The following is a 26,088-nucleotide window of genomic DNA, read 5'->3' as shown; positions in this document are numbered from 1 at the left end:
TGCCTTCATAGTTCCCACAGAGTTCCCTGTGACGAGGGATCAATTGTTAAACCGCTTTTGACAATCGTGGCTCTGTGAGGGGAACAGGCCTTTCCTAACAACTCTCAGCACCCTTTAGAAAACTACAGATCCCAGGTTTCCTATGGATTGTTTAGTAGTGGTATCATAGTGCTTTAAGTTTATGGTGTGAACGTGGCCCGTGTCTGGCACTCTCTAAACACTACATCACACTTCGCAGTGAGTGACGCTTTGGCATGGTGTGGCATGAACAAATGTACCTATAACTCTGTATGTGTGTGATAAAGGAGAGAAACCATGTACAGTAAAATATTGCTGCCTAGAGAAGGACAGCAGAGCGGAGTTTGGAGCTACTCAGGAGTAGGGCTGGGCGATATCAGTTTTTCAACATTGCGGTGTATCGATAGCCAAACATTGCGGTTTGGCGATATACCGCAATGTTGAAAAAACAAGCTGCATTGGCCTCTGTGAGGCACCTGGTGAAACTGCCCCAGCTCTCACCTCAGGAACTGAGGCGGTTTCACCCTGACACTCATGGGCTGAGGCAACGCAGCTTGTTTGTGCAGCAAAGCTGGGGGTCCAGAAGATTCCCCCTCCCCAGCTGAGACAGCCCCAGCGCTCACCGGCAAATGGGCAGAGCATCAGGGCTCCTTTAACTGCTCGCTGTGGGGAGTGCCAACCATGCTCCTCTCAGCTGAGCAGTTTTACAGAGCCCCCATCCTGCCAGCAGTTCACAGGGGCCAGTGCTGGGCTGGGGGCTCCTTTAACTGCTTGGCTGAGGTAAGGGCAGCTGCACACGCCTCAGTTGAGCAGTTTAAAGATGCAGAGGGAGGGACAAGCTGTATCAGCGCCTCACTGATACAGCTTGTTTCTCCCTCTGCATCGTATGATGGAAGAGTGCAATGGCAGTTTTGTTGTGAGCTAAAACTCTTCTGAGTTTACGCCAATAAAACTCAAAGGCAAGAGGAGTTAGGAGTCAATTGCTGTTTATTGCTAAGCAATAGGTCACAGTCCAATTGTTTCGCAAAACTGCAACCCCGGGTCCGGGTGGCTCGTTTCTCCCTCTGCATCATATGATGGAAGAGTGCAATTGCTGTTTCACCAGCGATATACCACTGAGGGAAACCGACATTGCAGTCTGCTCCTCATACCGATCCTGGGCGATATATAGCCCAGGCCTACTCAGGAGCACATAGTGCAAAAGTGGGTTGCAAGCTGTTGTCGATGTGGCTTGAAAAAGCTCCTACCCCCCCATTCGAGTGCCTGTGAAATTTCCCTCCCTGGGCGAATTCTGCTTGCTTCTGTCTCTGTCCACCAGACACAGTTCATCCTCTTCCCCCTAATCTTTCTTCTCATGCCTTGATGACAAGAAGCCATGCCTGTGCTTTGATCGTTTGCAGAAGTTTCATCTTCTTCCACTTCCTCCTGCTTGTGGTGCTGAAGTGGAGCGTGTGCCTCTGGCCTCTGGGCTGCTTGGTTAAGAGTTGCCGTTACATGTCACCGCAGCGTGACTTAGTCCTCCCCACCGGGGAGGCAGGTTGTTGCCTTCCCCGGCCCGGCTTCCAATCAGTGTGTAGTTTATTTTGGGGCGAAGGTGGAAGTGAGTTAAATGGGGTTAGTGATTGTGCAAAGCGCATGCAAGACCAAGGCCGGGTATGCTGTTATTTTTACTTTCCTCGGAGTCTGGGACAGGGCCTGCCGCAAGGCAGTGGGCAGGGAGACCTGCTTTGCACCCATGTTCAGATGCCACTGCCTTCCAGCTTCTCCCACCAAATCTTCCATCCCTGCCCCAAGCTGGCCAGTTCCTCCAAGAAACAGGCCCCTGGCTGGGTGCAGGGCTTGTTTGGCTGCGCCATCTGTACAGGGTAAGGGACAGCTGGGCACCAGTTCCTTCGATGGTGATTGGGAGTGACAGCCCTCCGGGTGGGGTGGGGAGGATGCTCTGTCAAACAACTAGGCTAATCGGCTCTTGACAGCAGGGATTTTATCCTACATGGGGTGGGGAGCAAATGGAGCCCTGTTTTTGCTTTAATACTGGGGCTTGACAAAAGCGCAGGGCCGGAGCACAGGTGAGAGTGTTTCTGGGTATGTGCAGAGCGAAGAGCATCGTTTGATGCTGGGTTGGGAATCTGAACTCTTGGGTAGAGGAACCACTTTATTCCAGGTGCTATGCAAAGTTTGAAGCGGGGAGCTTCTCCTCCTTCCCAGGTATCCCAGATGCCATGGTTATAGTCAGGTTCAGAGGTGTTACTAGGTACTTGAAAGCCCAGGGATCAGAAAGGAGATTGCAGGAAAGCAGATTCCAACTAAACATATGAAAAAACTTTCTGACAGTAAGAGCTGTATAACAGTCTCTCTCGGGAAGTTGTGGACTCTCCTTCCGTGGAGGTTTTTAAGGCTGGATGGGTATGTTTCATGGATGCTTCAGCTGAGATTCCTGCTTTGCAGGGGGTTGGACTTGATGATCCTTAGGGTCCCTTCCAACTCTGCGTTTCTATGATTCTGTCAGCATCGTCCGCACCTTAATTTCCAAAGGCCTGTCTGAACAGGAAGGTTTGGGCTTGCCCGCAGAAGGATAACAAAGAGGGAGCCAGTCTAGCCTCTTTTGGGAGGAAATCCCACAATGTGGGAGCAGCCAGAGAATAGACTCTCCCTTTGGTGTCACCACCAACCGTGGCTCTGAGGTTCACAGGAACGAGAGAAGGTGCTCACCTGAGGATCTTGACACCCAGGTAGGTTTGTGTAGGGAAGTACAATCTTTCAGGCCTCTTGGGTCCAGTGCTTGTACCCCACCTGGGAAAGTTTGGCAAGGTCTCCAAAGCAAGAGATGTGGATATCACAGCAGGCTTGAATTCCAGCTCCATAAACCCGGTGTGTTTGGCTCAAAACAGATCTTTTTCAACTATCTTCTTCCCTCTCTCCCATGCCTCTTTTTTTCCATTGCAGTAAACTGCCCTCAAAATGGCTAGACAGCTTTGCCGTGGCTAGGTGATTCCTGGCACTCCTGCCCGCCTGGCTGCTGTGTGCTGACCCTCGCCTCTGCATGGAGCCTGTTTGCTGAGGAGCAACTTGGATCTCCCCAGCAGGACTAGATCCCTTTTAAGCGTGTTTGGAAGCCCCTCCCCATGGGCGGGGCATTGACCTCTTCCGCCAAAGAGAATGCGGCCTGTTACATGCTGACAACCTGATTTGCTGACGCACCTGGGGAAGCAGGATTGGTGTTGCTTTGTCTTTTCCAGTTGGGTAGGATCCAGATTCCCCCGTGGTCCTTTGGGTGCCTGGGCCAGCGCGAGGGGAGAGGTCTGTGGGCGCCTGGAGGCAATGCAGTCAGACGACCTCTTCATCCGCAAGACCCGAAGCCACTGGAACCGACCGCCTCTCACGTCCCTCTCTTTCGACACCTTCCGGGCCCCCAAGCCCCAGGCGGCTGAGGGCCCCCTTGCGGGGCAGTGCGGCCCTCCATTGAGGTCCCCGAGGCGTAGCTACCTCATGCATCGCAGCAACAGTGACATGACACTCAGCGAAGGGGAGCTGGCCCCTGCCCCTGCCACCCCCGGCTCTCCCTTGCCCGCTGTGCCACCTGCCGCTGGAGTTGGCCTTCACCGCATCAGCAGCAGCAGCCCCAACACATCCACAAAGTGCCCCGCACCCCCTCGGGCCCGGGCACACAGCCACGAAGAGCCACGGGCCGGCAGCCCCACAGCACGGCGCTTCCGTGACCCCCTGCTTCTGCTGGGACTGGCGGCCAACGAAGTGTGGGAGACCGAGGTGGACGGTGCGCCGGCTGGGGACCCTGTGCCTTCTGAGGCACCCGTGCCAGTGTGGGGTCGCCACTTGGCCCACTACGACGTCCAGAGCATCCTCTTCGAGCCGGGCGAGGCCACCCGAGAGGCGGAGAAGCCTGGCAATGTCACCACCGGGGCATCGGCTGCATCAGAACAGGAATGCTGCCAAGTGAACCCAGCGCCCCCCTTTGAGGGAGAGAGGAGCGAGGACAAGGACGGGCCCCTGGTGCTCAGCTGCCCCAACTTCCGCATGGAGGCTGGGGGCGAGGCCGAGTGGGGGATCGGCCAGCATCGGGGCTCCCTTGCGGGGTTTCACTGCCCCAACATGGCGGTCTCTGTGCTGGAGGAGCCCCGGGAGAGCTACGGGCAGAGGACCAGCCGGACAAGCCATGCCATTGAGTACGCCGACCTCGGAGCCTGCTATTATCGGAAGCATTTCTACGGCAAGGGTGAGCGGCTGCCGGCAGGGTGAGATGGAGCAGGGGTTGAAGTGAGGAAAAAGCAAAAAGGCTAGTGGGGGGTTGTGTGGGACACAATAGAGGGGTATACGGAGAATGCGCAGTATGGAAAACCTGGCTAGGGAGACATTTTTCTTTCTCTTAAAACTAGAATTCCAATTCCTGGACCATTATTTTGCCTCCTCTTGCTTCCTTTTTGCATGATGCATAGCTTTAATTTTAATTTTTAAAAATAACTTTATTTATGCATTTTCAAATTTAAAGTTGCACTCATTTATATACATGGATTTACGTTCCCAGTCTGTACAGTGGTGCCTCACAAGACGAAATTAATTCGTTCCGTGAATTTTTTCGTCTAGCGAATTTTTCGTCTTGCGAAGCACGAAATCCCATAGGAATGCATTGAAAATCAATTAATGCGTTCCTATGGTCAAAAAAAGTCCAAACAAAGCCAAATTTTGTACAACAAGAGTTTATTAAGTGCTCTTTAAAGTCACACATACTGTAAAGAGCATTTCAAAATTCAAACCCAGATTTTTTTTAAAAAAACAGCAGAGTGGCCCAATGGTCACAGAAAATCATAAAAATGCAGGGGGGGAAAACAAGCTTCCAGATTCTTGCAAACCCCTCCCCAACACCAAGTCCTTGAATTCCAAACACCCCAACCCAAAATCCAACCCCCCCCAAAAAAAAGTTTTAAAAGCTTAACTTACCAAATGGCTGCAAAAGAAGTTTTGGAAAAGCTTCAAAAATCACCAAAGTCTTTAAAAACCTCAAAAAAGGCTACTATGTACACTGCGTTCTATGAGTTGCTCCTCGAAGTCAAGTCGCAACTGTATTAACGGTGTTAAGAAAAAGGAAACAAACTTGCAAGACGTTTTCGTCTTGCGAAGCAAGCCCATAGGGAAATTCGTCTTGCGAAGCAGCTCAAAAAACGGAAAACCCTTTTGTCTAGCGAGTTTTCCATATTGCGAGGCATTCGTCTTGCGGGGCACCACTGTATTGGCTTCCCAATCTTTCCTTCACTGACATTCTAGTTCATATTCTTTGGATGGCTGCATCCCCAGTAGACTTCCATCCTTTTTCTTCCTCTCTGTTCATTTATCTTGTCCACTGCTGGTCCTAAGTTCATCCCACCTGGATATTAAACCATGATACCATCTCTTTTTAAATATTCTCCAAAACAATCCCGCTCCTTACTTTTTCCTCATTCCAGTTTCTTATTTTGGCCGTAAAACTTGTTCATTCCGCAAATTCTATTAGTTTATGCAACTGTCAGTCCTTTGTCGGAGTTGCCTTTATTTTTTATTATTATTTTAGCTGTATTAATTCCCAATATATAACCATTACAAAAGGGGGGAATACAAAAACAAAACCCCAACTCTTCCCCCCTTCAGGAGAGATCAATCTAGTTAAAATTTGCCGAAGTCCAATCTCTGATTTTGGTACTTGCCATTCTTCAGGGTAATCAGTAAAGTATTTTATAAAAGGATGCCATATTTCAACAAAATTGTCTGCAGCATTTGTATTATTCAATGCATGCAATCTCTTTGTTAATGTTTCTGAAACAGCAATAGATCATTCGTTCTTTTTCCAACAGAGATAGCTTTATTGAAAACATTCAACCCCCTTTAGATCCATTCCAACAACAGTCCTGCGCATTAAATTGAGTGGCTCTTAGGTGTGTTGAAATATGGCTTAAAAAGGAGACCAAAACAATGGACAACAAGTGGTGTCTTCACTCTGAAGCTTAAGAGGATTGCAGTGCTGGTGAAGGCATCTGGAAAAAAGGGAATTTTTGGAAGCTAGTGTGCCTTGCAAGGGGCAGGGCAGAGCTGCTTCAAAAGCATGTTCCTAAAATGTGGTGACACCTGCCCTGAATAGGAGGTGTGACTGGACGCAAGTTAGAGATTGGGAGAAGACAAAATCCCAGTTTGGGCATGATGGGCTACCTTTTTGTCCTTCCCTAGTGCACAGCAGCCTGTACCAACTAGCTGCTGTGGGGCTGATGGGAGTTTTAATCTGAAAAATCTGGAGGCCTCCCTAGGTTGGTGAAGGCTGGTGTACAAGGAAGGATGGTCTGGCCTCAGCCTTCTCAGATCAACCCCACAATCTACCAGCCCAGACCCAGGAACAAAAGATTAGAAAGTTAGAATTATGTAGTTGAGAAGAGGGTGCCTCTGAGCACATTCCAAGCCAAGGACTTTGTGTCCAATACTTGAAAACAGAGCTCAATCTTGTTTCCCACCATCACCCACTCCTGGCTAGTGTACCTCATTCCAGCAGCCTTGTTCAAATGGAGAAAATGGTTTCCCCTGTTATAATTGGGAGTCGGAAAACTTTGCTGATCTCCTGAATTATACAGAGATCTTCCACTAGACCCCAATGGACCTTCTGCTCACCCTTGGTGTTCAGGGTGGCTGAGGCAAAAATGGACTGCTGGGTGTGGGGCAAGTGTAGGCCTCCTGCTGGCCGCCTTTGCTGCGAGGTTCCTTGTTTTCAGAGTCTCTGGTTGGCTTTGTTTGCAAGCTGTCCTCAAGGGAGGTTCCTCGCTTCTCTCCACACAGAGCACCAGAATTACTTCGGGGTGGATGATAAGCTGGGCTCTGTGGCTGTGTCACTACGGCGTGAGGAGAAAGAGGGCAGCGCTGGACCCCAGTACAATTACCGCCTTATAATCCGCACAAGTCAGGTGGGTTCTCAAGACATGCCGCAATAGCTGTTCATGTGTTTTTTTATCCCAAACTGCCAGCTAAATTGGCTTACCAAAAATCAGCCATGACAACTGTCTCTGCTCTCAGGCTTATGCTCTAAAATACACAGCACACAAGGAAAACAAGATGGGGAGGGAGGAAGGGTTTAGTGGAAGCCCAGTCACCCATTCTTAAATTTATGGTTTGTATAATGTAGTTCTGTCTATGCAGATTCTTCTTTCTTGGAGAAAGACACCGCCCCAGGAGAACTGACACCAGCCCAGAGCAGATGACAGCTGCCACATTCACACCAGACGTTTAAAGCACTAGGATTCCACTTTAAACAGCCATGGCTGGGAATCCTGGGAACTGTAGTTTGTTACGGGTGTTGAGAGTTGTTTGGAGACCCCCTATTCTCCTCACAAACCTACAATTCCCAGAATCCTCTGGGAACAGGAGTTAATTGTTAAAGCACTCTGGGAACTGTAGGGCTGTGAGGGGAATAAGGAGTCTCCTAACAACTCTCATCACCCTTGACTAACTACAGCTCCCAGAATTCTTTGGTGGAAACCATGACTGTTTGAAGTGGCATTATACCACTTCATGGTGTAAATGTGGCCTGAACGAGAGTCTGTGGCAAAGGTGGGACTTAACCCTAGCTTTTCTCAGGTCCCACCCCAACATCCTAGCCACTAGGCCACACTGAGTGGTGTCATGGCCTTATGTGGAGGGGAGTCCCCCTGGTGTGATCCTCCTCCTGTCCCCTTGACAGCTGTTGTTTTCCTCCCAGCTCCGGACTCTGCGGGGATCTATTCTGGAGGATGCTCTTCCCCTTTCGGCCCGCCACACTGCCCCACGGGGCATCCCTCCCAAGAAGTTGCTGGAACACGTCATGCCAGAGCTCAACCTGCAGTGTCTCCGCCTGGCCTCTAGTTCCCCAAAGGTCCCAGAGACCTTGCTCAAGTTGGATGAACAAGGGGTAAGGCTGTTTCATTCAAAACGCATATTCCCCACCCTGTTATGTCTTAGAACTACCTTCAAGGCCGTTTACTGCCCTGAAAAATTGTTTGTTTGTTTTTATACTGCCCTTCATCCGTAGATCTCAGAATGGTTCACAACATAAAATTGCAATACAGTCGTACCTCGGAGGTCAAACAGAATCTGTTCCAGAAGTCCGTTTGATTCCCAAAGAACGGCTTCTGATTGACTGCAGGAAGCTCCTACAGCCAACTGGAAGCCATGGAAGCCCCATCCGACGTTTGTCTTCCAAAAGAACGTTCAAAAACTGGAACACTCACTTCTGGTTTTTGATCGTTCGGGAGCCGGAACATTCAACTTCTGAGGTGTTTGGGAGCCGAGGTACGAGTGTATAAAAAACACAAAATACACAGTAAAAATAAGAACAAAAACAAACCAATAATCCCACAACACATTTAAAAGGGCATCAGATGTCAACCAAGGAATAAAATTGAATCCCGAGGAACCTCACACTGAAGGCTCCATGGGCTGAAGAACACTCCCTAAGCAACACTCTCAGACCTTCCAACGTTTTCTGATGCAAAACTGGGACATGCATCTTCTGGGATGGCTTCTGGGCAAGTCATGTGATTCTTGCTCTTGCCACCCCAAAGCAGTTTTTTTGGGGGGGCAAGATCTCGCGTAGTGCCCAAAAATGCGAGAGCGAGTGAAGTCGCAGCACCCAAAATGGCTGCCAAGATCTTGCGAGAAAAAATGGGAAGGTGTGCTCACTAGAAACATCAATCCAAGTAGTACTGGAACTACCTCAAAGCAGTGCCACACGGTCCTAACTCCACAAGGAAACAATGGTTGATGGTATTGAAAGCCGCTGAGAGGTTGAAGAGAATAAACAGAGACACATGATCCATGTTTCTCTCCCGACTGAGGTCATCATACAGGGCAACCAAGGCAGGTTCTGGGCCAAAATTGAGCCTAAATCCCCATTGAAATGGATCTAGACAATCAGTTTCTTCCTTGAGCGGCTAGATTTGTATCATTTGTATTTAAAAATAATTAAAAATCAGAAGGCAACCATCAAAGAACATCCAGCAGAGCTGTAAGGCAGGGTTGGGGAACATTGGGTGAGCCCACCCAATGTTATTAGACTTCACCTCCCATGATCCCCAGCCAGCATAGCTAACAGCCAAGAATTATGGGAGTTGTTGTAGTCCAACAATATCTAGAAGGCCCATCTTCCTCTGCTGTCTCAAATGAGCAGGGCTATGGGTTCATTTCCATTCAAGGTGTTGACTTTGGCTTTAAAGCCCAACACAGCTTGGGACCTCAGGTACTTTTAAAGAGTGCCTTGTCCCACATCAATCTGCAGGCTTTAAAGATTTTCTACCAAGATACATATGTTAAGATCTTTTACTCCAGCTACCCGGAAGTAAGGCAGGGACAACTACATGATGGGCTTTTTGTTGTGGTTGCGCCTCTCATTTGATACTCTGAATACTAGTTTCTGGGCAACAGCAGCAGGAGAGGGCTAGCACTTTTGTGGCCTGCTTGTGGGCATCGCAAGAGGAATCTGATTGGTCATTCTGTGTGCAACAGGATGCTGGATTAGACCAGTAAAGTGAAGGCTTTGAAAGAGCCTCTGATTGGTTCTCGTTTGGGTCTTGCCCTTCAATCTACCCATCCCGGACTTCCCCCTCCCTGCAGCTCAGCTTCCAGCGGAAAGTCGGGGTGCTGTACTGCCGGGCAGGGCAGGGCTCCGAGGAAGACATGTACAACAACGAGGAAGCAGGGCCAACTTTCCAGGAATTCCTGGACCTCTTGGGTGAGCGCATCCGGCTGCTCGGCTTTGGCAAGTACCGTGCCCAGCTAGACAACAAGAGTAAGTATAACGGGAGTGTGATTAATGTATGTGTGTTTTACAGGGTCATGGTTAGGGGGTGGCCTATGGGGTCTTCGGCAGTAGACCCTGGATCTCCTGGTCCTTCTCCCCACTTCTTAAAACTTAAAAAAAGCAATGTAAACAGTAATAAAATATAAACTGCTTAGAGGGCAGCTGGATGCAGTGCCCATCTACCACCTTAATTTCCCAGCAGCATTGATACTGTTGCATGCCACCCCAGTCTCTGAGCAGTGAAAGATTTCAGGCAGTTGCCCAGGGTTTGTGGTTCCTTTTGGAAATGAGGCACAGCAGAGACCATGATGTCTTTATGATACATGGTTTATTTACACATATACAACCTGAGCCTACGATGGAGGGATTCACAGCATCAACCTCCACCCCCCAAAAGGGCCTTGTTTCTCCCACAGCATTTGCCGCAGCATAATAATAATAATAATAATTTTTTATTTATACCCCACCCATCTGGCTGGGTTTCCCCAGCCACTCTGGGCGGCTTCCAACAGAATATTAAAATACAATAATCTATTAAACATTAAAAGCTTCCCTAAACAGGGCTGCCTTCAGATGTCTTATAAAAGTCTGGTAGTTGTATGTCGCATGTTGATGCCAGGCCTGAGCAGGGCTTAGTAGTCAAGTTCCTAGCTCTTTTTGTCTTCTCCTGTTAAAGCTATGCATTTATTTATTAAGTAAAATTGGTTGGTTGGCATCTGTCTGTCTCGGAAGACGATGGAGAAGTACGGCTTTTGGGGGGGGGCGTGAAGTTGGAAGGTTGCCATGCCTGCTGTGACTGTAGAGAGACAAGTTTTGGGAGAGACAAGCTTTATTGCAGCTGGGGCAGGTGAAGGCGTCCGGTTATGCTGCTGAAGATGCACCATGGCGTTTCTTCTCTTTCTGCTCCTCCCAGCAGTCATTGCTCCTCTGGTTAGTGCTATGGATGCAGAACCTGACTGCCGTACACAGACCCTTTCTGAAAAAGCTAACTTTTGGGTGGGTGGATGCTAGCAGCAGCTGCACTGAAAGTTTTTTCTAATCTGTCTGTCACTCTTCTTTGCAGATGATTCCACGGGGACCCACTCGCTCTATACCACGTATCAGGACTATGAGATCATGTTCCATGTCTCTACCATGCTACCCTACACCCCTAACAACCGCCAGCAGGTATGTGGGGGCATTTTTGCTTAGGTCAGGGGAACAAGAGATTCCCCATAAAAAGTAAGTGAGGGGGAAGCCACCACACACATGCTGGAGAAGAATCAAGCAGAACTTATTCACATCCTCTTAACGCTCCATTCAGAGGCTGAACAGAGTGCCTGCCCCAAGTCTCCAGCTCCCCATTTCTCTGGTAACCTTCCTTTCCTCCCCCACCCCCAATCTTCTGCAGCTGCTGAGGAAGCGGCACATTGGGAATGACATTGTGACCATCGTCTTCCAGGAGCCTGGAGCGCTCCCCTTCACGCCAAAGGTGTTCCGCTCACACTTTCAGCATGTGTTCATTGTGGTGAGGGCACATGAATCTTGCACAGAGCACACTACTTACAGGTGAGAGGGAGTGCGGGGGAACCTGGCAAAACTCTCCCTGACCTTCCAATTGTAACATCTCCTTTGGACTTGTTCCTCTCAATGGACTTGACAGCGAGAGATTTTGAAGAAAATTTTTATTTTTTGGTTGCAAATGCTTTAGTCCTTGTGCCAATATTATTATTTACATTTACATTTACAAGTTGCTTACCTTGTAAAAATAACCCAAAGTGAGGTATAAACACAATACAAACCCGAAGACCAATTACTGTACACAGAACCAATAAAAAACCCTTAAAAACATATCTATATAAATACAAGGCAGGTCTTTTCCTACCTGGGGCTGGGGAAACCCAGCCAGATGGGTGGGGTAGAAATAATAAATTATTATTAAATTATTTTTACCCCACTAATAGAGGCCAAAAATACTTAAAACCCTTCAAATTAAGGGCCAAAAGTCCAGGTAAAAAGCACACATGTTTGCCTGACAACTAAGACTAGACAAAGATGGTACCAGGCAAGCCTCACTGGGGAGAGCTTTCCACAACCACAGGAAAGGCTTGTTCTCGTGTTGCCACCCTCTGATCACAGGGCCAGGGTGAGTGCATGTGGGGAAGGGTTGTCCTTGACATATGAGGTTCTCAGCCGCATTGAACAAACCATGGTTAAAGCAATCTGTGGCATAACATGATGTGCAAATGCAGCCATCATTGTCCGTTGTTAAATTTTAAATCCGTTCTTTCCTTATTTTATTCCAACCCTCCATCCAAGTTGCTCAAAGTGGCCCCTGGTACTCATAGCAGTGCTTTGTGGTAGGCTCATTGGGGAGAGAGTGTGTTGGACCCAAGGTCACCCACTGAGCTTCATGAATGAGTGTGCCTGGTGCTAATCCAGGCATCCCCAACCTTCGGCCCTCCAGATGTTTTGAACTACAATTCTCATCATCCCTGACCATTGGTCCTGTTAGCTAGGGATCATGGGAGTTGTAGGCCAAAACATCTGGAGGGCCGCAGGTTGAGGAAGCCTGTGCTAATCCAACTCTGTAGCCACTGCCTCAAACCACACTTCCACATAGGCAATGAACATGCCCCATTCAAGGAAGAAAGCATCAAGTTTAACTAGACTTCTGAATAAGATCAATCTGATGTACCAATTTCTCCGTTTGTCCCAGATTTTTAGCAAAGGTTGTATCTAACTGTGTTATAGCCAGAGTAGACTCATTAGAATACATGGATATTTATAAATTTCAGTGGGTCTACTCTGAGGAGGACTAACATTGGATTAAATCCCAAGATATGAGGTTGCTTCTCAGTCCTTTATTCCTGTCTCCTTATCTGATTGAAAAAGTAGGTTCTGGTTAAGGTTTTAGGACACAAAGATCAGAGGAGTAATCAGGACCTCATCTTGAACACAGCAGAGATAGCCTGCAAAAATGTTCACTAGCACAAGCAAACAATATTGATGTGTTTATAACTTGTTACTTATCTCTTGCAATATTTTCTGCCAGAATATGCTAACGGTCCTCACAGATCCAACAGCATATGGAATGCAGGACCAGGTTTCGATACGGGTTTTTACAAATTAGATTTTTATTTTATTTTCTGCAGGAAACTCAGCTGGCTGAGACTTGTAATTCCTGTACTGTACTCTTTTATCTTAGAAATATGTCCCCTTGTGGTGAAACAGAGGTACAGCCACATTTTAAGGGTTGTTTTTTTTAAAGAACCCTTGTACAGTAATTTGACCCTCAGTTTCCTCTGAAACAGTAGTACAGTACAGTTACAAGGGTGTTCCCCCATTAGTTTCCATTATTATAAAAACAAATCCCCTAAATGGTGTATGGTATGGTACAGGTAGCTTTGCCCCTGCCATCCCTCCTCACAGCTGTCCAGATCTGGAATGGGGCCCCTGGCTGGTTCTTTGTGTCGGGAGAAACCTCTGCACTCAAGGGAAAACCATGAGATTAATGTCACATGTAGTTTGGTGCTGAGGTTAGTTCACAGTAGCCCTTCTGTTTTTATTTGCATTCTTGGTGCATTTTTTCTTTCTCCAGAGAAACCAGATGACAGCAGCATCTAACTATTGCAGTCTAGTACAACTTCTTTTTCAAATTTGATTTGCACTATTTTTGCCCTTTTTACAGTAAGGGTATAATTGTAGTACCGGAATGTCCAGGTTAGACGAGCAAAGCAGTAAGATGTTGGGAAAGGCTCCTGTATCTTTAATTATCAGTTTCCTGAATACCTTTTTTTGATTGCCACAATGTCAGCTTTCCATAAGTGATGTGGGGAATTTTTTTTCCAAGAAGGAAAAATACCCATTTTAGAAATGCGTTGATTCATGAAATTAATGAGTAAAATAATGAATCATTACAGTACAAGTCAAATTTGACTAAATTTGGCAACTGAAATAAATGTAATATTAGTCAAAAATAAAATCAGTAATAGTCACTTATTTCTTGTGGCTATCCCTAGATAGTACACACATTTGTTGACATAGCTCTCCAGGCATGCTAAGACTAGCATGTTAAAGAATAAGATATGTGTTAAATGACACTAACTTTTCAGTAGCGTTTAACTTTATTTATTTATTAAATCGTTTTATACTGGCTTTTGACCCTAACAAGACCCTCCCCCCCACCTGTTAAAAAATATTCTAAACTGGCATAAGCTTTTAGAGGCAACAGCCTACCTCATCAGGTGCTGTGCTGCAACTGTGGAAAGCTAATATTTATTTGACTGTTAATTTATTTGATTTATCAATTGCCCAATACAAAAATAATTCCTAGATAACTTACAAACAGAAGCCAACCCAATGCCCCAGTGGGAAGCCCAGAAGCAGGATCAGTGCACAACAGTAGACTTGCCATATTTCAGGAAAATTCCTGACACGTCCTGGTTTTGGGGTGTAAAAATGGTGTCGGGGGGGATTTTGCAGAATCAGCAAAATGTTAGGGAAAACCCGGATGTATGGCAATGCAATGGAAAAAGCATTGGAAACAGCTCCAAAAGCTTAAAATCACTATTTTTTGGTGGGGAGGTTTCCCTTCAAAAGCTCAACAATTTGGGTTTGTTCCCTAAAATGTCAACAATTTGGGGGTCTTCCTAAAAACAACTTTGCAGGTGTCAGGAATTTTACTTTTTTGAAATATGGCAACCCTACACAATAGCAACTTTCCTCACTTGTGATTCTCAGAAACTGTTATTCACAGGCATATTGCCACTGCCTTATACTGTGGCAAGCTCTCGCGCGGTGCCCCAAAACTGCTTTTTTTTCTGGGCAAGAGCGCATGCGATTGTGGCACCAAAAATGGCTGCCGAGATTTGACCATCCTGTTTTTTCCCTCAGGTGATTGGGAGGTGCGGGATCCCCATTTTTTCAAGCGCTCAAACCCCAAACTTTTCTTTCTGTTCCACTGTCACAGCACACCAGCAGAGGGAGCTGCGAGGCCTGTTCTTGAGTGGTTGACAGGGTAACGCAAAGTTCAAAAGCCTCAGGCTTTGGGCCTAGTTCCTTGATCAGTTCAGCATGGAAGGCCTAGCTGCTTTTGGACTCAGTTACTGTTATTGCCCAGTAATTTGTTTGTTAGCAGGCTGACTGTCTTAATTGTACCTCTGGTTTGGTGGGCTTGCAGCAAGGCCCATAGATCCCTGCCCCCAAATATAGTTGCATGCTGTTTTTTAAGTAGCAGGTTTGGGAAACTAGGATTTCACAGGGTCATTCTCTTAGTTTAGACTGCTCCCCCCACCCTACCACAATTGTTTCCATCATGCCCCAACAACCTCCCAGAGGTCACATACCAGTGTTTGGCAGGGCCGGAAAATGGGCGGCGAAATTGATGTGACTATTACCTTTATATGGTAGGGCAAGTACCCCCAGAGTCAGAGGAGCACCTCTCTCCATCCTCACAAGCAAGAGGCCACTATCACTGTTCAAGGATATTTCTAGCCAGATAAAAGCAGATAAGAGCTAGAAAGCTGCTTTTAATATATATTTTCAAATGGAAATTCAGGTGCCCAGGATGCTGAATCCTGGGACCAATGCAAAATTATTGCAGAGAAATAAGCAATTCCATTGCATTTTTTTAATTTAAAAAGTGTCCTGTGTCCCTTCTTCTCCTCTCTCTCTGCGAATGGCTGCTCCATTCAGCGTGGCTGTCAGCTGCACCAAGGACATCCCACGCTTTGGTCCCTTCATCCCGGCTGAGAACTCCTTTGCCAAGGGCCCAGCTTTCCGAGACCTCCTGCTCGCCAAGGCGATCAATGCAGAAAATGCGGCCGAGCGCTCAGGGAAGTTCCACGCCATGGCAACGCGCACCCGCCAGGAGTACTTGCGAGATCTGGCCCTCAACCACGCCACCACCAGCACATTGGAGGCCTCCTCGTCGCGCTTGGCCCTCATCGCTTTGGCTGCAAAGAAGCGCGAGAAGTCCAAGGCGCCAAAGGGGGCAGAGGCACACAGTGCGGGGGCTTTGGTGTGGGGCGTGTGGGCACGGGATGGCAGTAGAGGACCCGAGAGCAAGACTCCTGAGCTGCGGTGCCTGCTGGGCATCTCGGCTGAATTTCTAGTCCTTATTGATGCCCGTGAGAAGAGGGTGGTTTTTAACTGTTCCTGCCGGGACATCCTGGCTTGGACCTTCTCTGAAAGCTGCACTTTGGACCTCTACTATGAGACAGGGGATTACATTTGCATGCGTGTGGATGAGGGTCAGGCCTCCGATATCCGTGACATTGTCCACCGGCTGCAGGTAATAATTTGTTTTCACCCGCTAAGGGGTGGTGGGGAGCGGAAGGGATGCATAGCATCATTTGGATTCAAAGTCCTGTGGTGCTAAATTTGGGTCCCTTGTGCTCCACTTCCTGAATTACAGATGTGGGGGGTGACTTCTGTTAATTGGCTGTGGGGGAATACACTCTCCATATGCTTAGAGGGGTTCTTGTGCTTATTATTACTCTGTGGGTCCCAAGGCTATACGCTGGCTATAAAAATAGGCTCTTTGGCTTAATCTAGTCACCACCTGAACTATCTCCCCTCCCCACAGCTGGTGACTCGGGGTTGCGAGACACGGGAGCTGACCCTCTTGCGGAACGGGGTTGGCCAGCTGGGCTTCCAGATGGACCCCGAGGGCTTCGTGACGGAGGTGGAGCGCTTCACCTTTGCTGAGACGGCTGGTCTCCAGCCTGGGGCCCGCCTGGTCCGTGTCTGCGAGAGACCCTTGCCCAGCCTCAGCCATGCCCAGACCTCTGAGCTTCTGCGCACTGCCAAGAAGGTCACCATTACTGTCGTACCCCCAGATGAGAATGGAAAGGCCCGGAGGTGAGTACACTTTGGGGATGGGAGAGAGGAACACTCCCAGGCCAGGTTTCTCATATTTGCTCTCCTTGGTGTGTTGCTTTTAGTTCCGATTTCTTTTGGGTTTGCCCAGTGCCTAGTCCTGACATTAAACCCCCTTGTATAAGGTGCCTGGGGTCTTGAACTGGAGATAATAGCAGCAGTCCGCTGGGACCTGGCTGTCTTGGCCATAATAAACTTTCTCATTGGTGGCAGCTTGATTTTGAGATGCTCTCCCCAGGGATGCTTGCCTGACTCCTGCTTTTATGTGTCATTTTAATGACCTGTATTCCCCACCCCCCGGCCTTTTAATTTAATATGAAATAGGTTCCCCTACCCTTCCTTTCCTTAGCTTTTGGTGTATTTGTGTGTGTGTGTGTCTCTGTGTGATCTTTTAGGTTTCCCTGCTTTTGGTGTAACTGTATATGCTTTTAATTTGTTTTCATTGTGTTGTCCAATTTTACATTCTGCCCCAGGACTTTGAAGAGCAGGATTTAAGTCTCTGTAATGAAAGCATACATAAAATTATTCTGTGTACAAAAGAGGTGCCCTTTTGTCCCTTCCCTGCTCTAGAAATAAGGTCTTTTTATCTTTTTATCCTTCTTAAAATGACTAGCTTGATTGGAAAGTAGTGTGATGAAATGGATGCTGCTGCACGACAGTTGTGGGTGAGCCAAAGGCAGCTGCTCTCTCTGCAGAGCCTATAGCCTTGCTTCCCTTTGCTCCTGCTCTGCAGCCTGATGGAGTGGCTGCCGTTAGGTATATCAAACTAGCCCTCTAGTCCTGATGGAATAGCTGTTGCTGGACGACACTTAAGATTATTCCTCCACCCAACCTACAGGATGGTGCTCTGATGTCTTTCTCCTCTTCCTTTTCCTCCACATTGGCAGAAGTTTCTCAGAGCTGTACCTAAAGTCTCTACAAGAGAAGAGGAGGAGTGAGCCACCAGCCAGCGATGTGGAGTTGACCAGGCCGGGGAGTGAAGCAGGGTTCAAACCTGCCACGCTCCAGCTGCTCCACTCGCTGTCCCTGCCAGACGGGGGGCCCCCTCACAGCCTGGCAGAGGAGAGGACTGAGTTTCTGCGGAGCCATAGTGACCGAACGCCCAAGCCTCCAGACCCGTGAGTAGCACTAGTACCTCCAGCCTCTTTCGTGGCTCATACCCACTCACCCCTTCCCTGTCACATCCAGCCAATTTCCCTCTGCCTCATTCCATGGATCTTAGGAACACAAGAAACTGCTTTATTCAGTCCAGGCTATCTGTTTTTCTAGCTTGGCATTATCCACTGTGCTTCAAATGGCAAAAGAGATTGGGCCTACAGAGCTTCACCTGATCTGTATAACTGGAGATGCAGGGGATTGAACCTGGGATCTTTGCTTGCAAAACAGTTGCTCTGCTACAGCCCTTCCACCAGTTTTATCTTGGGTTAGATATGCAACCCTTGTCTGTTTTTTGCAGGGATGTAGGAGACTGCAAAACGCCTTTCATTGCTGCTCCAAGCTTCCTCTTTTTTCTGCTGCTAGAAGCACCTGAAGAGAGAGAAGCATGGGATAAAGGGAGTGTGAGGGGTGTGTGTGCATGTGCACCTGTAAACATGTCTTTTCCTCAAGGCCCATGATAACAAGTTTGCAGGTAATTGGAGGGGCGAAGAGGGCTGCTAACATTTGTCAGTGGACCAGATTCCGCTCTGGGTCTGCTAGCTGCCAACTCCTTTCTTTTCATCAGCTTTTGCAGCTCCTGCAAGAGGGGGAGAAGGTTAGCCATCAAAGAATAGAATAGCCGTTTCCCTTCCTCTGGCCATTTTTAAAAAATGTGTGATATTCAGGAACCAAGGCTGCAAAAAAGGCAGGGTTTCTTACAAGATGGGTTTAGATCTAAATCAGACTGTTATGTGTTGGAAAACGTTTGTAGGAAATGCTGTGACTTGGTTCTGAGACCTCAGATGTGGTATCAGCAACACATCATCCTTTTAGCATACGCTCTCCATTCCTGCCTCCATGTCTCAGTGTCTGGGGTCTCATTCTCTGCAGGGTGCCACCTCAGGACATCCCTGCCCTGCCAAATCCCCCTCCGGATCTCATCCTGGCTGCCACACCCAAGCCCTCTTCAGAGCAGGACGCAGTAAGTGTTTGTCTTCTCTCTTTGTACCTCTGTTTATGTGCCTTTTGATTTTAACATTAATAATAGTCACAACAACCACTTTAAATAATATAGTGGCATCTATGTTCGTGGTGATTTACAAGGAGCACGTTTGGCAAGTTCCTGCCTCAAGGGGCTTACTGTCCCAAAACAGGCACAAGGGAGGCAACAGAGGAATGGGAGGGAGGTGTCTCAGGCAGAGGAAGGTCTTCCCCTTCTTCTCCTTCCTGATCCTTTTAACTGGGGGTGCTGTGATTGTGCATGGGACATTCTGCATCAAACTGGAGCTCATTGGTAGGGAATCTCCAACCCATGGGCCTAATGAGGCCTCCCCATGGTTCATGAGGCCATTTTGGCAAAGCCACACCTACCAGCCCCTTGCCTGGTGAAGGGTTGGCCATTTCTGGATATGATCCTCTGTGCAGATCCAATTCCCCAGCACAGCTGCGCTCCCTCTCCAACAGTAGCACCTGAGGCAACCCTTTAAAGTGGAAGGAGTTGAGTGAGTGAGTGAGTGAGTGTGTGTGTGTGTGCGCGCACACACACGCAACCTGCTAGCATTGTATAGCCTGAGGCATCAAATATAAGAACATAAGAAGAGACTGCTGGATGAGCCCAATGGCCCATCTAGTCCAGCATCCGGTTATCACAGTGGCCAGCCAAATGCCTGTAGGAAACCTGCAAACAGGATCTGAGCACAAGAGCCCTCTCCCCTCCTATGTCTTCCAGCAACTGGTATTCAGAAGCATTACTGCCCTTGACTGTGGAGGCAACACTAGTAGCCATTGGTAGCTTTATCTGCTATGAATTTGCCCAATCCTTTTTTAAAGTTGGATGGTGGCCATCCCAGCCTCCTACAGAAGTGAGCTCCATGGTTTAACTATGCACTGCATGAAGAAGTCATTCATTTTATCTGCTCTAAATCCCCCAACATTCAGCATCATGTATTGAGAGAGGAAGAAAAGAATGTCTCTGTCCATTCTCGCTCTCATGCATACTTTCATAAACTTCTGTCATGTTGCTTCTCACTCACCTGCAATCTTACATCACAGGGGTGTTGCTCCATCCCTTGGTCATCTACTGAAATGGGCCCTGAATCACACCCCATTTGTCTAGGTCTTTGCAGCATACACGTCCCCTTCTCCATCTCCTACCCCTTGTAGCAACAGTAGACTTCTTGCTAGTTTATGAGGATTAGGGTAAGAATATCCTGTTGCTGCTGTCTTAAGAAGGCTGGAAAGTTTCTTAAAGAAAAAAGAAAGCCAAAGTTTTCTCAGGAAGCTGGATTTTGCACTGTGTACCGCATTTAGTCGCTTGTGCCACATGGCAGAATGCACAGAGGGCTGATTTTTCTGCTCTGCTTCTCCTAGGACCATCCTGGAGATCCCATTGTAAACAAGAAAGAATCCATTGTGGGCCAGGTAGCCAAAGGCCCCGAATCTCTGCCTCCCGAGGAAAAGACCTCTCCACACTTGGAATCCAGAGAAACAGATAAGTTCCTGCCGCGGACACTTTCCCTGCGGAACTCCATCACCAAAAGTAAGAGATCCTCCCCTCCTCCGCCCTGTGTTCCTTCGCTGCCCCCATTTCCCCAAGTGCAGAGGCACTGATGTGGCCATGCCTGGGCGGGCCAAGGGTTTGCTTGAGGACTGAAGGCCTTGCCCTCTCCTTTATCCCCCAGTCCTCTCTGAAGCTGGAGAGTCCCTGGAGGATGAGTGGGAGTCCATTGCCAACTTGGCTTCTGCTTGCAACAGCATCTTGGAGGCCCTTTCCAGGGAAGGTGAGTGAGTGTGGGGGACCAAACCAACAGGCTGACACTAGCTGCGGCAAAAGTCTTGGAACTTAGTGTAGGGTAGCATCCTAGGAACACAGGAAGGTGCCTTAGAACAGGTCCGACTTGAACCTGGGACCTTCTGTGTGCAAAGCCAGAGTGCTGCCACTGAGCTATGGGCCATTCCCCTATCTAGGGCTTTCTTCTTGCTCTGGCTGAATCTCTTACCTGTGCCTCTTTCTCCATCCATAGGGCAGCATGTGCTGGAGAGCAGGGAATCCCTGTGCACCACCGTCCAGAGGGGCACGAGTCAGCAGCAACCCAATGAGGAGTAAGAAATAGTTCTCTCTGTGTGTGTACAAGGGGACAGGGAAGAGAGATTTGAGCGTGCTGGGGAGGTTCAACTATATGGTGGAGAGATTTCATCCGTATGTCAGCTCCCTGAATTCCTTCTCTCCATTCTGCAAGGCGTAGCAAAAATATATACATCTTCCTAGTTACATAAACATGTGAGAACAATCATTTGCCAGGATAGTTAACATCAGTGTCTCCCCACCCTGGTTCTCCCTTCTTTTCCAACTCTTTCAGGTCCCAGTTTCCTCTCAGCCTTGCTGATAAGGTCCTGCATTTGGAATCGACACTCAAGAAACTGCAGGAAGATCTTCAGAAGGTGAGGTAGTGAGCAGAAATGTAAGAGGCACAGAGGATCAGACCAGCAAGGTTTTTGCAAAATTTACTTTTGAAAGGTATTCCCCATTCTCCCAAAGTTAGAGCCAAACTAAAAATGACATTAAATTTTCCTTTGCACTCTTAAAAAAAGAGCAGCTGCCACCCTTTTGAGAGGGAGGGGAGGATGCAAGTTATCAGGATCTCAGCTGGTTATTGGCCCTTTGGAGGTACTGCACAAAGAAAATCCCTTTCAGACAAGCCACACTTTTACCTGCTCCACACTTGACATCAGGTGTAGGGCAGGTGGGCATAGTTTGCCCAGAATGGACTTGTGGGTCAAACTGGGTGGATATACGGACTGAAAGTTCCCCACCCCTACTGTTAACCATTTGTTCATCCCACATTTTTGGGTGCGTTTCCCCATCACTTTCCTAACTGCAAATTTTATTTTATTTATTTTTTAAAGCCGATTTGTTGTGCTAGGGCAACAGAGCACTTTAATCCCCTTTAATTGTGCAAATCTCAATTCTGGTGTGCACTTGAATCGCTCCCACAAAATTCCAAGTCTGGACGCACCCAGAGTCTTTGCCCTCCTGTAGGCAACAGCCCTTTGGGTATTTGAAGAATTCTCCTCAGTCTTTACTTCTCCAAACTAAAGATGCCCAGTTCGTTCAATATTTCCTCATGGGACTTATTCCTCCCCTGAACCAGTTTTAAATCATACAAGGTATTGTACCTGAGGCACATGTCACTGGCTGCTTCTGCAGTCTTGAGGAACGGGTCCATCTGCCGCAGCAGCTTGTTCTGTGAAAAAGTCCACCTGGCCATAGCTATATCTGTTATCTCAGGGGCAAGCGAGCACAAGGTAGTTCAGGATCTATTGGTGGATATATGGGGGATCAGCCAGCGTTTTTCATTCCCAAAAACAGCAACAACTAAAGCGACTACCCCACCACCATAAATAAATAAAAATAGGTTGCTGAGAAAGAAAACTTGGGAGGGGAAAGCAGGACTGGGTTTTTGTGAAAAGGGGCTTGTGGACTTGGCATCTGTGCTGATGCTGAGTACAAATTCCTGGCCTGCGTTTGTGCTCAAAAGGCACCTTGCCCCTTAAGTCTTAGTGTCCTCTTTTTTATATATAAGATATTTATTGAAATTTTCAAAATGTTACATAATAAAAATGAAAAAAAGAAGAAGAAGAAATACAAAATAAAATGATTAAAAACCACTCAGTCTTTCCATTACTTATTTTTCATTAGCTTGTTTCCCGGACCTCCTCACGCCTCCCTTTTTTGTATTCCAGTTCGGTTTGTTGGTTCAGCAAATCCTTACCCTCTTTGTTTATCCTAGTCTTTAATCTTAAAATATTGTAACGTTAGATTTTTACCTATTAATAATCCATTTTTCATATTCCCTTATAGCATTACAGCTGGAAACCACTTAGTTTCTATCCAACATCATTCTATCATTCATTAATTTTACAATATTTCTGTAGATAGTCTTTGAATTTCTTCCAATCTTCTTCCACCGACTCTTCTCCCTGGTCTCGGATTCTGCCGGTCATTTCTGCCAGTTCCATATAGTCCATCACCTTCATCTGCCATTCTTCCAGAGTGGGAAGATCTTGTGTCTTCCAATACTTTGCAATGAGTATTCTTGCTGCTGTTGTGGCATACATAAAGAAAGTTCTGTCCTTCTTTGGCACCAATTGGCCTACAATTGGAAGTCTTAGTGTCCTTCCATCCACCTGAGCTGCAGTTGTGCACCTGATTCTGGTTGGCAGACCTCAAGATTCTGGTAGAACAAGCAAGTAGGTCCCACAAGCCCAAAGGCTGCTCAGCTCCTGGGTTATCTTTGTATAAATAAATGCAGATAGAATGAAACCTTTGCAGTGAGGGAACTGCCCATAATCTTCATCCCCCCCCCCTTCAAGCCCTGCAGAAAGCCATCAGATTTGTTCATGAATGTGAATCATGAATTCTTCCCTTCCCATTTTCCTTTAAAAATCATTCTGAAAGGAGGAGGCTTCCTCTTAAAATAGCTTGGCATCCACCTATAACATCCTCACCCCCTGGTATGTGTCATTATCAGGACTCGCTGCCCAAACTCAGACATTGCAGACTGTCTGGTTTTCTTCCCTTCGTAGAGATGTGGGTTTCCTTGTTTATTTTTTAGTCATGCCATGTGGAACTTTCTCCTCAGCAATGTCTGAATTAATGAGGCCTCACTAGAACAGTTTGTGGGGTATTGCCTACAAAACCTCCAGCCACAATGCATTTATTAATCTCTGAGGTGCTGAAGAAACTCCTGAGCAGTCTTGCCTGGAACAGATCAGTCCAGTTGCCATTCAGGAAGCATTTTCTAGCCAACAGGTTCCATCCTTATCCCCCACCCCCGCCACTCTGGTGGGCCTAATTTGACAGGTGGTAGCGCCACCTTGTTGTCAATCACCTAATGCCATAGTAACATCAGGTGACGCTGCATTTTGAGGCCCCAATTGTTTGCGCTTCAAAGCCTAGTGTGGGGCTGTTTGAAAGCCCTTTTCGAAAGGGTCCTGGTGGCTGGGAATGTTTCCAGCCTGGAACAGAATGCTGAAGGAGAAGGGGCCTGATGGAGCTCCTGGGGGCCGAGTGTTCCTCCAACAAGACATAGCAAACGGGGAAGGGCACTGTCTTTTTCACCTCCTCAAGTGCTATTTATTTATTTGTTGAATCCTCACCCAAAGGAGCCCTGGGCAGCAAACAACAGAATGGTGAAGCAATACAATTAAATACAAATTAATTAATTAATTAAAAAAGCATTTAAGAGCATCTTTTTTTAAAAAAAAAATCAGCTAATAATTTCAAGGTTGCTGGGAGCAGTATCTTTTGGACATCAAAAGCCTGGGTGAGCAGGAACGGTTTAAAATTCCTCCGGAATGTTACACTGATGCAGAAGACAAGATGCACCTCACTGGGGAGGGTATCCCACACATTGGGAACCACCACCGAGAAGGTCCTGCTGTGAGTCAGCATCATCCGGAAGACACGCAGCACCAACAGCAGCAGGACCTGCTGTCTAGGCATGCAACAGGGTCTCTCTTGAGGACCTTGGCGAGCTTCATATGGTCAGATGCAGGCTTTAATTGTTGCAGCAACAGCAGCCTTGTCCCCTCAGCATCTAGATGGATTAGAACCAAGCCAGCGTAATGGGATGGAGCCCCTGATGTGTTTCTGTGTTTCCTTTCTTCCTTGTTTGTCCTCCAGGAGAAGGCTGAAAAGGCAGCGTTGCAAGCGGAAGTGCAGACCCTTCAAGAGAACACCCAGCGCTTGAAGGAAGCATCAGAGACGGCAGCAGCTCAGCTCAGCCAGGTCACACAGATGCTAGGCGGCCCCCCAACGCCTCCCCACTGCCCTTGAGGCCCTCTGACCTCACTCACACCTTTGGGGGCCTAGGAGGGGGTAGCTGGTGCTCTCTCTCTCTCTCACTTGTTACTTGGAGCACAACAGAGACTTTTGACAGGCTGTTCCATTACAACGTGCTCCGTGCCCCCCCCCCACTTAAGCCCTCCCTCCGCTAGCCTTTGATGTGGCTAGTGCTACAGCTCTCACCACTGGTCGGGGGGTGTTGTATATTCCCAGAATGGGGGGTGGTTGGGTGGAAGCTGAGGTTTGGGGGCCCAAAGGACACAGGGCTCAACTGGCCGCCTTGGGTGAGGTGGAACTCTTTGGGCCCCTGTTAGCGAACAGGTTGCACCTATCGACCAAGGCTTGCCACCCAGTTCCTTTCAGGGGCTACTGCCCCACCCCCTTCCCCAATTAATTTGTGCACCAGCCTGTAACCTTAGTTTGGAGCCATACAAGCCTCCTCTCCGGGGTGGGGTTAGGGGTGGGAATGGTTGTCTTGTTGAGCATCTTTTTAAAAAAATTTTTAAACCGAATTACGATTTTGGACCCTGGACTTTTCTTGCCACCAGCCCCCATGGAAATGCCACCCTTGTGGTTCCATTGGACAAAATAAAATAAAATAAATTCACCAGGCAATAACTGCAGATCGCCTTTGAGGAAGGGGAGAGTGTGATATGCCCAGGTTAACAATTTGCCCTGGGCAGAGGTGTGTACAGTGGTGGTGCTGGAGCGAGAAGGATTGAGCAAACCTTCCCTCGCTGCCTCCATTCCCTCCCTCCCTCCTCCTCCCCCCCAACCCATCCCAGCACTGATTTGGGACTGCACAGGGGGCTTCCTGCCTGATGGAGGCCTTGGCCCGCATGCCCGTTAACTGTGAAGTTTTTGAAAGCTGTGACACAAGCCCTGCTCCCTCCTTGCCCTGTGTGGTCCTCATTTCCACCTCTTCTTGTAACCCATCACAGATTCTTCCTAGGTGGGGGCAAGACAATCCAGCTTGCTGTTTTATCTCACCGCCTCCAGTGGTGCTACCCATTGCTCCCCCCTCTTCCAATTCTGCCAGGGGTAGCCAACGTGACGCCCTCTAGTTGGGGCGGACTCACACCTTCCCTGACTATTGGCCATGCTGACTCAGGCTGGTTGGAGCTGAGAGCCCCAGCAAGATCCAGAGGGCAGCTTGTTGGCTATCCTGATCTTGGCCCGCCCCACCTTGAGAAGCAAGAGGAGGTGGGGCACCCTTCTCCCCCTGTGCCGTTTTGTGTCTGTGTGTCCTGTACATATTTTTCCTTCCTTCCTCCTTGGACCAAGGTTAAGAGAGGCGAGGGGAGGTGGGGAATCTTGTTGTCCGTCTGTCTACCCCACCCCAGCCTCCTGCCTGGATTTGAACTGAATGTACAGACTAGCCGTGGCCCTCCTTGTGCAATAAAGTCTTTGGTCTGCAGCCACA

General features: G+C 48.0%; 1 protein-coding gene across 2 annotated transcripts; it reads left to right on the top strand.

The window, feature by feature from the left end:
• Positions 1-20: 20 nt before the first annotated feature.
• Positions 21-26,088, top strand: SIPA1 (signal-induced proliferation-associated 1). 2 transcript variants are annotated; one of them, XM_053368493.1, is made up of 16 exons: positions 23-135; positions 2,965-4,252; positions 6,829-6,953; positions 7,745-7,933; positions 9,634-9,808; positions 10,884-10,987; positions 11,211-11,368; positions 15,497-16,094; positions 16,389-16,663; positions 17,569-17,799; positions 18,710-18,800; positions 20,189-20,357; positions 20,500-20,598; positions 20,842-20,920; positions 21,178-21,259; positions 24,504-26,088. In XM_053368493.1, the coding sequence occupies exons 2-16, from the start codon at positions 3,340-3,342 to the stop codon at positions 24,654-24,656; spliced, it is 3,441 nt and encodes a 1,146-aa protein (XP_053224468.1). In that variant the 5' UTR covers positions 23-135; positions 2,965-3,339; the 3' UTR covers positions 24,657-26,088. The 2 variants fall into 2 exon arrangements, with proteins under 2 accessions (XP_053224469.1, XP_053224468.1); XM_053368494.1 differs by lacking the exon at positions 20,500-20,598 and having other exon boundaries at positions 21-135.

Source organism: Podarcis raffonei, chromosome 16 (genome assembly GCF_027172205.1).
Source record: "Podarcis raffonei isolate rPodRaf1 chromosome 16, rPodRaf1.pri, whole genome shotgun sequence".
NCBI classification, from domain to species: Eukaryota; Metazoa; Chordata; class Lepidosauria; order Squamata; family Lacertidae; genus Podarcis; species Podarcis raffonei.
Note: the sequence above shows the minus strand (reverse complement) of the source record. Positions and strands in the feature narration are given on the sequence as shown.

Bases quoted from the DNA above. Each gene is read 5' to 3' on its own strand.
- SIPA1 (XM_053368493.1), top strand. From the start codon at position 3,340: ATGCAGTCAGACGACCTCTTCATCCGCAAGACCCGAAGCCACTGGAAC. The intron at 9,809-10,883 runs GTAAGTATAACG...TCTTCTTTGCAG, and splicing joins TGCCCAGCTAGACAACAAGA to ATGATTCCACGGGGACCCAC. The intron at 11,369-15,496 runs GTGAGAGGGAGT...TGCTCCATTCAG, and splicing joins ACAGAGCACACTACTTACAG to CGTGGCTGTCAGCTGCACCA.